General features: G+C 52.1%; 1 protein-coding gene across 1 annotated transcript in view; it reads right to left on the bottom strand.

Annotated features, from left to right (window-relative positions):
* Positions 1-12474, bottom strand: part of LOC306754598 (plexin-B3-like) — a gene marked incomplete at its 3' end in the record, with an annotated part of 204753 nt that overhangs the window by 131266 nt on the left and 61013 nt on the right. The window contains exon 2 of the mRNA XM_079238615.1: positions 5123-5530. Within this exon, the coding sequence (XP_079094741.1) occupies positions 5123-5514 (392 nt within the window). The 5' untranslated portion in view covers positions 5515-5530. The remainder of the gene's footprint in view (positions 1-5122; positions 5531-12474) is intronic.

Here is a 12474-nt window from a genome sequence, read left to right as displayed (position 1 = left end):
ACGCGTATGTAGTAATACTACACTCTGACGCGTATGCAGTGATACTACACTCTGACGCGTATGCAGTGATACTACACTCTGACGCGTATGCAGTGATACTACACTCTGACGCGTATGTAGTAATACTACACTCTGACGCGTATGTAGTAATACTACACTCTGACGCGTATGTAGTAATACTACACTCTGACGCGTATGTAGTGATACTACACTCTGACGCGTATGTAGTAATACTACACTCTGACGCGTATGTAGTAATACTACACTCTGACGCGTATGTAGTAATACTACACTCTGACGCGTATGTAGTGATACTACACTCTGACGCGTATGTAGTAATACTACACTCTGACGCGTATGTAGTAATACTACACTCTGACGCGTATGTAGTGATACTACACTCTGACGCGTATGTAGTAATACTACACTCTGACGCGTATGTAGTAATACTACACTCTGACGCGTATGTAGTAATACTACACTCTGACGCGTATGTAGTAATACTACACTCTGACGCGTATGCAGTGATACTACACTCTGACGCGTATGTAGTAATACTACACTCTGACGCGTATGTAGTGATACTACACTCTGACGCGTATGTAGTAATACTACACTCTGACGCGTATGTAGTAATACTACACTCTGACGCGTATGTAGTAATACTACACTCTGACGCGTATGTAGTAATACTACACTCTGACGCGTATGTAGTGATACTACACTCTGACGCGTATGTAGTGATACTACACTCTGACGCGTATGTAGTAATACTACACTCTGACGCGTATGTAGTAATACTACACTCTGACGCGTATGTAGTAATACTACACTCTGACGCGTATGTAGTAATACTACACTCTGACGCGTATGCAGTGATACTACACTCTGACGCGTATGTAGTAATACTACACTCTGACGCGTATGTAGTGATACTACACTCTGACGCGTATGTAGTAATACTACACTCTGACGCGTATGTAGTGATACTACACTCTGACGCGTATGTAGTAATACTACACTCTGACGCGTATGTAGTAATACTACACTCTGACGCGTATGCAGTGATACTACACTCTAGTAATAATACCCTGTGACGCGTATGTAGTAATACTACACTCTGACGCGTATGTAGTAATACTACACTCTGACGCGTATGTAGTAATACTACACTCTGACGCGTATGTAGTGATACTACACTCTGACGCGTATGTAGTAATACTACACTCTGACGCGTATGTAGTGATACTACACTCTGACGCGTATGCAGTGATACTACACTCTGACGCGTATGTAGTAATACTACACTCTGACGCGTATGTAGTAATACTACACTCTGACGCGTATGTAGTGATACTACACTCTGACGCGTATGTAGTAATACTACACTCTGACGCGTATGTAGTGATACTACACTCTGACGCGTATGTAGTAATACTACACTCTGACGCGTATGTAGTGATACTACACTCCAGAAACACTCTGCGTCTCTCTGGACAAACTCTGTCCTCTGCTGTCTAAAGCAGCCAGACTAAACCCTCCCAGTCCATGGCTCACTGAGACGTCACAGAGCAGGTCTCAGGCCAGCAGAAAGAAAAGAAGTCCCTGACTTGTCAGAGTCCCAGCAGAACCTCTCAGTCTTCACATCCAGCCTGACGGCTGCCAACATAGACTTCTATCAGAAGCAGATCCACAATGCTCCCAACACACGGCAGCTGTTCATGGCCTTTAACTGTCTTCTTTCTCCAGCAGCTGCTCAGCCTCCCACCACGCTGACTGCAGACATGTTGGCTTCCTGTTTTACTGGGAAACCTGCAGATGATCCTAGGAAGTGTGATGCTGATCCCACTTTACTGGTTTCCAGTTGCAGAGCATCAGATTCAGAGCTCTGCTTCTGGTTTACAAAACAATAAGTCAAACGTCTCCTGTGTACCTTCACTCCTTCATCCAGACCTACACTCCCGCTCCACAGTTTCGCTCCACCAGTGGAAGACGCCTGGCGTTACCATGACAACGTGGGACTAAATCACCACCAGACTCCTTCCAGGATGGTGGAACGACCTGCCGAACTCTGTCCGACCTGCAGAGTCCTGATCTGCTTTAAGCTGCAGACTCAGCTGTTCAAGCAGCATTTCTGCTCTTAGTTTAACTGTGTTTATCAGAGGATCTGGAGAACCTGGTCCAGTTCTTTACAACAAATGTTCTGCTATTCATTCTTTGTATTTTAACAGGGAATGCTGTGGGGAGGGAAGAAAAACAGCCTGTAGCTCTACATGGAAACACCTGGTCCAACTGGACTCCAGCAGTCCACCAGCACCTTCCTATGATGGTCCTACTGGCTGATTTCCTGCTGGTGTTGTTCTCACTCTCAGATGTACGTCGCTTTAGATAAAACAGTCTGTTAAGTGACTGGAGAATGGAATAGAATAGAATAGAATAGAATAGAATAGAATAGAATAGAATAGAATGAGCCCCTCCCTGAGCCGTCACCTTATCGTGGTGGAGGGGTTTGTGCGTCCTGAAGATCCTAGCAGCTATGTTGTCTGGGGTTTTATGCCCCTGGTAGGGTCACCAGGGCAAACAGGTGTCTAGGGGAGGGACCAGACCAAGCACGGCTCATAGACCCCTATGATGACGACCAACCTGGGCATGAATGTTCCCTTGCCCGGACGCAGGTTACCGGGACCCCCCTCTGGAGCCAGGCCTGGAGGTGGGGTACAAGAGTGAGCGTCTGGTGGCCGGGCCTTCGCCCATGGGGCCCGGTCGGGCTCAGCCCGAAAGGGTTACATGGGCCCCGCCTCCCGTGGTGGGGCCCATGGTGAGCCTCCCATGGGCTCACCATCTGCGGGAGGAGCCGTAGGGGTCGGGTGCAGTGTGAGCTGGGCGGCAGCAAGGGGCGGGGACCCTGGCGGTCCGATCCCCGGCTGCAGAAGCTGGCTCTAGGGACGTGGAACGTCACCTCTCTGGTGGGGAAGGAGCCTGAGCTTGTGCGCGAGGTTGAGCGGTTCCGGCTAGATATAGTTGGACTCACCTCGACGCATGGCTTGGGCTCTGGAACCAGAACCCTCGAGAGGGGCTGGACCTTCTTCCACTCTGGAGTTGCTCATGGTGAGAGGCGCCGAGCAGGTGTGGGCATTCTCATCAGCCCCCAGCTTGGTGCCTGCACGTTGGGGTTTACCCCGGTGGAGGAAAGGGTAGTTTCCCTCCGCCTCCGGGTGGGGGGACGGGTCCTGACTGTTGGACTCAGGGGTGGACTCTCCTATCTCTGGGGCTGAAGTCGCTGAGGTGGTCAAAAAGCTCCTTGGCAGCAAGGCCCCGGGGGTGGATGAGATCCGCCCGGAGTTCCTTAAGGCTCTGGATGCTGTGGGGCTGTCCTGGCTGACACGCCTCTGCAGCATCGCGTGGACATCGGGGACAGTGCCGCTGGACTGGCAGACTGGGGTGGTGGTCCCCCTTTTTAAGAAGGGGGACCGGAGGGTGTGTTCCAATTACAGGGGAATCAAACTCCTCAGCCTCCCTGGTAAGGTCTATTCAGGGGTCCTGGAGAGGAGGGTCCTCCGGATAGTCGAATCCCGGATTGAGGAGGAGCAGTGTGGTTTTCGTCCTGGTCGCGGAACAGTGGACCAGCTCTATACCCTCTTTGGGGTCCTGGAGGGGGCATGGGAGTTTGCCCAACCAGTCTACATGTGCTTTGTGGACCTGGAGAAGGCATTCAACCGTGTCCCCCGGGGGCTCCTGTGGGGGGTACTCCGGGAGTATGGGGTACCAGACCCCCTTGTACGAGCTGTCCGGTCCCTGTACGACAGGTGTCAGAGCTTGGTCCGCATTGCCGGCAGTAAGTCGGATTCGTTTCCGGTGAGGGTTGGACTCCGCCAAGGCTGCCCTTTATCACCGATTCTGTTCATAACTTATATGGACAGAATTTCTAGGCGCAGCCGAGGTGTTGAGGGGATCCGGCTTGGTGGCCTCAGGATTGGGTCCCTGCTTTTTGCAGATGACGTGGTCCTGTTGGCTTCATCTGGTCGTGATCTCCAGCTCTCGCTTGAGCGATTCGCGGCCGAGTGTGAAGCGGCTGGGATGAGAATCAGCACCTCCAAATCTGAGACCATGGTCCTCAGCCGGAATAGGGTGGATTGCCCTCTCCGGGTTGGGAGTCAGGTCCTGCCTCAAGTGGAGGAGTTTAAATATGTCGGGGTCTTGTTCACGAGTGAGGGAAGGATGGAGCGTGAGATCGACAGACGGATCGGTGCGGCGTCTGCAGTAATGCGGACTCTGCGCCGGTCTGTCGTGGTGAAGAAGGAGCTGAGCCAGAAGGCGAAGCTCTCGATTTACCAGTCGATCTACGTTCCTACCCTCACCTATGGTCATGAGCTGTGGGTCGTGACCGAAAGAAGGAGATCTCGTATACAGGCGGCTGAAATGAGTTTCCTCTGCAGGGTGGCCGGGCTCTCCCTTAGAGATAGGGTGAGGAGCTCGGTCATCCAGGAGGAGATCAGAGTAGAGCCGCTGCTCCTCCACATCGAGAGGAACCAGTTGAGGTGGCTCGGGCATCTGGTCAGGATGCCTCCTGGACCTCCCTGGTGAGGTGTTCCAGGCACGTCCCTCTGGGAGGAGACCCCGGGGAAGACCCAGGACACGCTGGAGGGATTATATCTCTCGGCTGGCCTGGGAACGCCTCGGGATCCCCCCCGCAGAGTTGGCAAATGTGGCTGGGGAGAGGGAAGTCTGGGCTTCCCTGCTTAGGCTGCTGCCCCCGCGACCCGACCCCGGATAAGCGGCAGAAGATAGAATAGAATAGAATAGAATAGAATAGAATAGAATAGAATAGGCAGTGTACAAAAGTATTGATACACCAGTAACTGAAATTCCAGACAGGAAGCAGAAACAACAGAATAACCTGCTGATGAAAACTAACCTGGTTAACCAGGTTATTAGTTAGTATCGTTAACTAACCTGGTTAACCAGACTGCCCAGTCCCTTTACGACAACTAACCTGCTAAACCAGACTAACTAATAACCTGGCTAACCAGGTTATTAGTTAGTCTGGTTAACCAGGTTAGTTAACCAGTTAATTAAACCTGAAGTGTTTGATAAAAGTGTCTGAAAATCAACATGGAGGCACCTTTTCTCACAGGTTCCCTGGAAGAGCGAGCCGCAGACGATCAGGCTTCCTGGCTCCGCCCCCTGCCCCTCCTCCAATAGCAGCAGCTTGTTGTGGTTGTGAGTGGGCGTGGCCGAGGGGCAGTCCTGAGCAACTATTGGAGGAAGGCAGTCGGGAGAGTCCATGTGAGGTCCCGTCTTCACATGAGAAACCACCTCCAGGTCCGACGTCAGCTGGTACAGGTGGTCAACTCCGCCCACATACAGAAGCCCCGCCCCCGGGTTTAGCAGGAGATGGGACAGCGGCGAACCATCGAGCGTCACCGCCGGCAACGAGGCGTCAGCTGAACCGGAGCGGCAGCAGAGGAGGGCGAGGACGGGTAGAACTGTCGGGAGTATGGAGGAGGCCGCCATGGCAGCTCCTCTTCACCTGCAGGTGACAGGTGTGTCATTAGCATTGTGGTTGTCATGGAGACGCTACATCAACATTAAAACACCTGGCTGTTTTTTTTCCCCAACAACCTGAAAAGCAGAATGGAACCAGAACCTAGTTGGACCTGGTCCAAAGTCTCAAGACCAGAACCAGGTCGAGACCGGCGGACTTCAGGTTACTGGGTCTCAGGACCAGAACCAGGTCGAGACCGGCGGACTTCAGGTTACTGGGTCTCAGGACCAGAACCAGGTCGAGACCGGCGGACTTCAGGTTACAGGGTCTCAGGACCAGAACCAGGTCGAGACCGGCGGACTTCAGGTTACTGGGTCTCAGGACCAGAACCAGGTCGAGACCGGCGGACTTCAGGTTACTGGGTCTCAGGACCAGAACCAGGTCGAGACCGGCGGACTTCAGGTTACTGGGTCTCAGGACCAGAACCAGGTCGAGACCGGCGGACTTCAGGTTACTGGGTCTCAGGACCAGAACCGGATTGGTCTCTGCAATCTGGTTCTGAATGAACTGGTGCATGCTGGGAAGCTGCCAGGAGCACAAAGCTCCATATTTCCATGGAAACACAAAAGCAGTCTGTATGCTAATGACCCCCTCCACACACACACACACACACACACACACACACACCCTCACCAGCGGCTCATGTTTTATTCATGAGATGTGAATGAGAGAAGAGATGGAGATCCTTATTTCATCACAGGTCCTGGAAAACCTGGAACATTTTCACAGGCCCTGGAAAACCTGGAACATTTTCACAGGTCCTGGAAAACCTGGAACATGTCTACAGGTCCTGGAAGAGCTGGAAAATTTTCACAGGTCCTGGAAAACCTGGAACATTTCTACTGGTCCTGGAAAACCTGGAACATTTTCACAGGTCCTGGAAAACCTGGAACATTTCCACAGGTCTTGGAAGACCTGGAACATTTTCACAGGTCCTGGAAAACCTGGAACATTTTCACAGATCCTGGAAAACCTGGAAGATGTCTACAGGTCCTGGAAGACCTGGAGCATTTTCACAGGTCCTGGAAGACCTGGAACATTTCCACAGGTCCTGGAAGACCTGGAACATTTTCACAGGTCCTGGAAAACCTGGAACATTTTCACAGGTCCTGGAAAACCTGGAACATTTCCACAGGTCCTGGAAAACCTGGAACATGTCTACAGGTCCTGGAAGACCTGGAACATTTCCACAGGTCCTGGAAAACCTGGAACATTTTCACAGGTCCTGGAAAACCTGGAACATGTCTACAGGTCCTGGAAGGCCTGGAACATTTCCACAGGTCCTGGAAAACCTGGAACATGTCTACAAGTCCTGGAAGGCCTGGAACATTTTAACAGGTCCTGGAAAACCTGGAACATTTCCACAGGTCCTGGAAGACCTGGAACATTTTCACAGGCCCTGGAAGACCTGGAACATTTTCACAGGTCCTGGAAGACCTGAAACACATCACAGGTCCTGGAAGACCTGGAACATTTCCACAGGTCCTGGAAGACCTGGAACATTTTCACAGGTCCTGGAAGACCTGAAACATTTTCACAGGTCCTGGAAGACCTGGAACATTTCCACAGGTCCTGGAAGACCTGGAACATTTTCACAGGTCCTGGAAGACCTGGAACATTTTCACAGGTCCTGGAAAACCTGGAACATGTCTACAGGTCCTGGAAGACCTGGAACATTTTCACAGGTCCTGGAAAACCTGGAACATTTCCACAGGTCCTGGAAAACCTGGAACATGTCCACAGGTCCTGGAAAACCTGGAACATTTCCACAGGTCCTGGAAAACCTGGAACATGTCTACAGGTCCCGGAAGACCTGGAACATTTTCACAGGTCCTGGAAAACCTGGAACATTTCCACAGGTCCTGGAAGGCCTGGAGCATTTTCACAGGTCCTGGAATGCCTGGAACATTTTCACAGGTCCTGGAAGACCTGGAACATTTCAACAGGTCCTGGAAAACCTGGAACATTTCCACAGGTCCTGGAAGACCTGGAACATCTTCACAGGTCCTGGAAGACCTGGAACATTTCAACAGGTCCTGGAAAACCTGGAACATTTCCACAGGTCCTGGAAGACCTGGAACATTTTCACAGGCCCTGGAAGACCTGGAACATTTCCACAGGTCCTGGAAGACCTGGAACTAAGCCTTAAATCCCAGGATCAACATCGTCTCAGATTTCAGGTCAACTTCAGAGTTCTCACTGAAGTCGTCACCATGGCAACAGGGATGAAACTGCAGGTGTGATGGTAACACAGGTCCCCCGAAACACACAGGTTATGTAAATGAGCTGCTTTCATCATTGCAGACATTACCTTCTCAAACACACACACACACTCTGGGGGATGTCTCATTATGATCTGGGGGACGTCTCATTATGTTCTGGGGGACGTCTCATTATGTCCTGGGGGACGTCTCATTATGTTCTGGGGGATGTCCCATTATGATCTGGGGGATGTCTCATTATGTTCTGGGGGATGTCTCATTATGATCTTGGGGATGTCCCATTATGTCCTGGGGGACGTCCCATTATGTCCTGGGGGACGTCTCATTATGATCTGGAGGATGTCCCATTATGATCTGGGGGATGTCTCATTATGATCTTGGGGATGTCCCATTATGTCCTGGGGGACGTCCCATTATGATCTGGGGGATGTCTCATTATGATCTGGGGGATGTCTCATTATGATCTGGGGGATGTCCCATTATGTCCTGGGGGACGTCCCATTATGTCCTGGGGGATGTCCCATTATGATCTTGGGGATGTCCCATTATGTCCTGGGGGATGTCCCATTATGATCTTGGGGATGTCCCATTATGTCCTGGGGGACGTCTCATTATGATCTGGGGGATGTCTCATTATGATCTGGGGGATGTCCCATTATGATCTGGGGGACGTCTCATTATGATCTGGGGGTGTCCCATTATGATCTGGGGGATGTCCCATTATGATCTGGGGGACGTCCCATTATGATCTGGGGGATGTCTCATTATGATCTTGGGGATGTCCCATTATGTCCTGGGGGACGTCCCATTATGATCTGGGGGATGTCCCATTATGATCTGGGGGATGTCCCATTATGATCTGGGGGATGTCCCATTATGATCTGGGGGATGTCTCATTATGATCTTGGGGATGTCCCATTATGTCCTGGGGGACGTCCCATTATGATCTGGGGGATGTCCCATTATGTCCTGGGGGACGTCTCATTATGATCTGGGGGATGTCCCATTATGATCTGGGGGACGTCCCATTATGATCTGGGGGACGTCCCATTATGATCTGGGGGATGTCTCATTATGATCTGGGGGATGTCCCATTATGATCTGGGGGACGTCTCATTATGATCTGGGGGACGTCTCATTATGATCTGGGGGATGTCCCATTATGATCTGGGGGATGTCCCATTATGATCTGGGGGACGTCCCATTATGATCTGGGGGACGTCTCATTATGATCTGGGGGATGTCCCATTATGATCTGGGGGATGTCCCATTATGATCTGGGGGACGTCCCATTATGATCTGGGGGATGTCTCATTATGATCTTGGGGATGTCCCATTATGATCTGGGGGACGTCCCATTATGATCTGGGGGACGTCCCCCAGCTGAAACAACCTGGACATAACGGTGCAAACAACAATGCAGCAAGAGTTTGATCTAACATCAGCACAATTCAGGTGGAAAGGTTGGATCTCACAGACTACCTCCACCATGGATGGATGATGGATGGATGATGGATTGATGGATGGATGGATGGATGATGGATTGATGGATGGATGGATGGATGATGGATTGATGGATGGATGGATGGATGATGGATGATGGATTGATGGATGGATGGATGGATGGATGATGGATGGATGGATGGATGATGGATGATGGATTGATGGATGGATGGATGGATGGATGATGGATGATGGATTGATGGATGGATGGATGGATGATGGATGATGGATTGATGGATGGATGGATGGATGGATGGATGATGGATGGATGGATGGATGGATGATGGATTGATGGATGGATGGATGGATGGATGGATGGATGGATGATGGATGGATGGATGGATGATGGATTGATGGATGGATGGATGGATTGATGGATGATGGATGGATGGATGATGGATTGATGGATGGATGGATGGATGATGGATTGATGGATGGATGGATGGATGGATGATGGATGGATGATGGATGGATGGATGGATGGATGGATGATGGATTGATGGATGGATGGATGGATGGATGATGGATGGATGGATGGATGGATGATGGATTGATGGATGGATTGATGGATGGATGGATGATGGATTGATGGATGGATGGATGGATGATGGATTGATGGATGGATGGATGGATGGATGATGGATGGATGATGGATGGATGGATGGATGGATGATGGATTGATGGATGGATGGATGGATGGATGATGGATGGATGGATGATGGATTGATGGATGGATGGATGGATGGATGGATGATGGATGGATGGATGGATGGATGGATGGATGGATGGATGATGGATTGATGGATGGATGGATGGATGGATGGATGGGACCCTCGGTCCCTCCCACACTTGTTTTATTTTGTGCTTCAGTGTATGAGGTTTTTTTTGTCTGTAGCCACTAGATGGCGCCGCCCGGAGTTACATGACCTTTTTTCCCTCGACCCCCCATGATCCTCATGTATTCTCGACCCCCCATGATCCTCATGTATCCTCGACCCCCATGAATCCTCGACCCCCCATGATCCTCATGTATTCTCGACCCCCCCATGATCCTCATGTATCCTCGACCCCCATGAATCCTCGACCCCCCATGATCCTCATGTATCCTCGACCCCCCCATGATCCTCATGTATCCTCGACCCCCCATGATCCTCATGTATCCTCGACCCCCATGAATCCTCGACCCCCCATGATCCTCATGTATCCTCGACCCCCCCCATGATCCTCATGTATCCTCGACCCCCATGAATCCTCGACCCCCCATGATCCTCATGTATCCTCGACCCCCCCATGATCCTCATGTATCCTCGACCCCCCATGATCCTCATGTATCCTCGACCCCCCCCATGATCCTCATGTATCCTCGACGCCCCATGATCCTCATGTATCCTCGACCCCCATGAATCCTCGACCCCCCATGATCCTCATGTATCCTCGACCCCCCCCATGATCCTCATGTATCCTCGACCCCCCATGATCCTCATGTATCCTCGACCCCCATGAATCCTCGACCCCCCATGATCCTCATGTATCCTCGACCCCCCCCATGATCCTCATGTATCCTCGACCCCCATGAATCCTCAACCCCCCATGATCCTCATGTATCCTCGACCCCCCCCATGATCCTCATGTATCCTCGACCCCCATGAATCCTCAACCCCCCATGATCCTCATGTATCCTCGACCCCCCCCATGATCCTCATGTATCCTCGACCCCCCCCATGATCCTCATGTATCCTCGACCCCCATGAATCCTCGACCCCCCATGATCCTCATGTATCCCCGACCCCCCCCATGATCCTCATGTATCCTCGACCCCCATGAATCCTCGACCCCCCATGATCCTCATGTATCCTCGACCCCCCCATGATCCTCATGTATCCCCGACCCCCCCCATGATCCTCATGTATCCTCGACCCCCATGAATCCTCGACCCCCCATGATCCTCATGTATCCTCGACCCCCCCATGATCCTCATGTATCCTCGACCCCCCCCATGATCCTCATGTATCCTCGACCCCCCCATGATCCTCATGTATCCTCGACCCCCCCCATGATCCTCATGTATCCTCGACCCCCCCATGATCCTCATGTATCCTCGACCCCCATGAATCCTCGACCCCCCATGATCCTCATGTATCCTCGACCCCCCCCATGATCCTCATGTATCCTCGACCCCCCCATGATCCTCATGTATCCCCGACCCCCCCCCATGATCCTCATGTATCCTCGACCCCCATGAATCCTCGACCCCCCATGATCCTCATGTATCCTCGACCCCCCCATGATCCTCATGTATCCCCGACCCCCCCCCCCCCATGATCCTCATGTATCCCCGACCCCCCATGATCCTCATGTATCCTCGACCCCCCCCATGATCCTCATGTATCCCCGACCCCCCATGATCCTCATGTATCCTCGACCCCCATGAATCCTCGACCCCCCATGATCCTCATGTATCCTCGACCCCCCCATGATCCTCATGTATCCTCGACCCCCCCCATGATCCTCATGTATCCTCGACCCCCCCATGATCCTCATGTATCCCCGACCCCCCCCCATGATCCTCATGTATCCTCGACCCCCATGAATCCTCGACCCCCCATGATCCTCATGTATCCTCGACCCCCCCATGATCCTCATGTATCCCCGACCCCCCCCCCCCATGATCCTCATGTATCCCCGACCCCCCATGATCCTCATGTATCCTCGACCCCCCCCATGATCCTCATGTATCCCCGACCCCCCATGATCCTCATGTATCCTCGACCCCCATGAATCCTCGACCCCCCATGATCCTCATGTATCCTCGACCCCCCCATGATCCTCATGTATCCTCGACCGCCCCCATGATCCTCATGTATCCTCGACCCCCCATGATCCTCATGTATCCTCGACCCCCCCCCATGATCCTCATGTATCCCCGACCCCCCATGATCCTCATGTATCCTCGACCCCCATGAATCCTCGACCCCCCATGATCCTCATGTATCCTTGACCCCCATGAATCCTCGACCCCCCATGATCCTCATGTATCCTCGACCCCCCCATGATCCTCATGTATCCTCGACCCCCATGAATCCTCGACCCCCCATGATCCTCATGTATCCTCGACCCCCCCCATGATCCTCATGTATCCCCGACCCCCCCCCCCCATGATCCTCATGTATGTCTGTTCTTATCTTATGAGGCGGCGCCGGTAAC

Source organism: Telmatherina bonti (genome assembly GCF_933228915.1).
Source record: "Telmatherina bonti genome assembly, chromosome: 4".
NCBI lineage: Eukaryota > Metazoa > Chordata > Actinopteri > Atheriniformes > Telmatherinidae > Telmatherina > Telmatherina bonti.
Note: the sequence above shows the minus strand (reverse complement) of the source record. Positions and strands in the feature narration are given on the sequence as shown.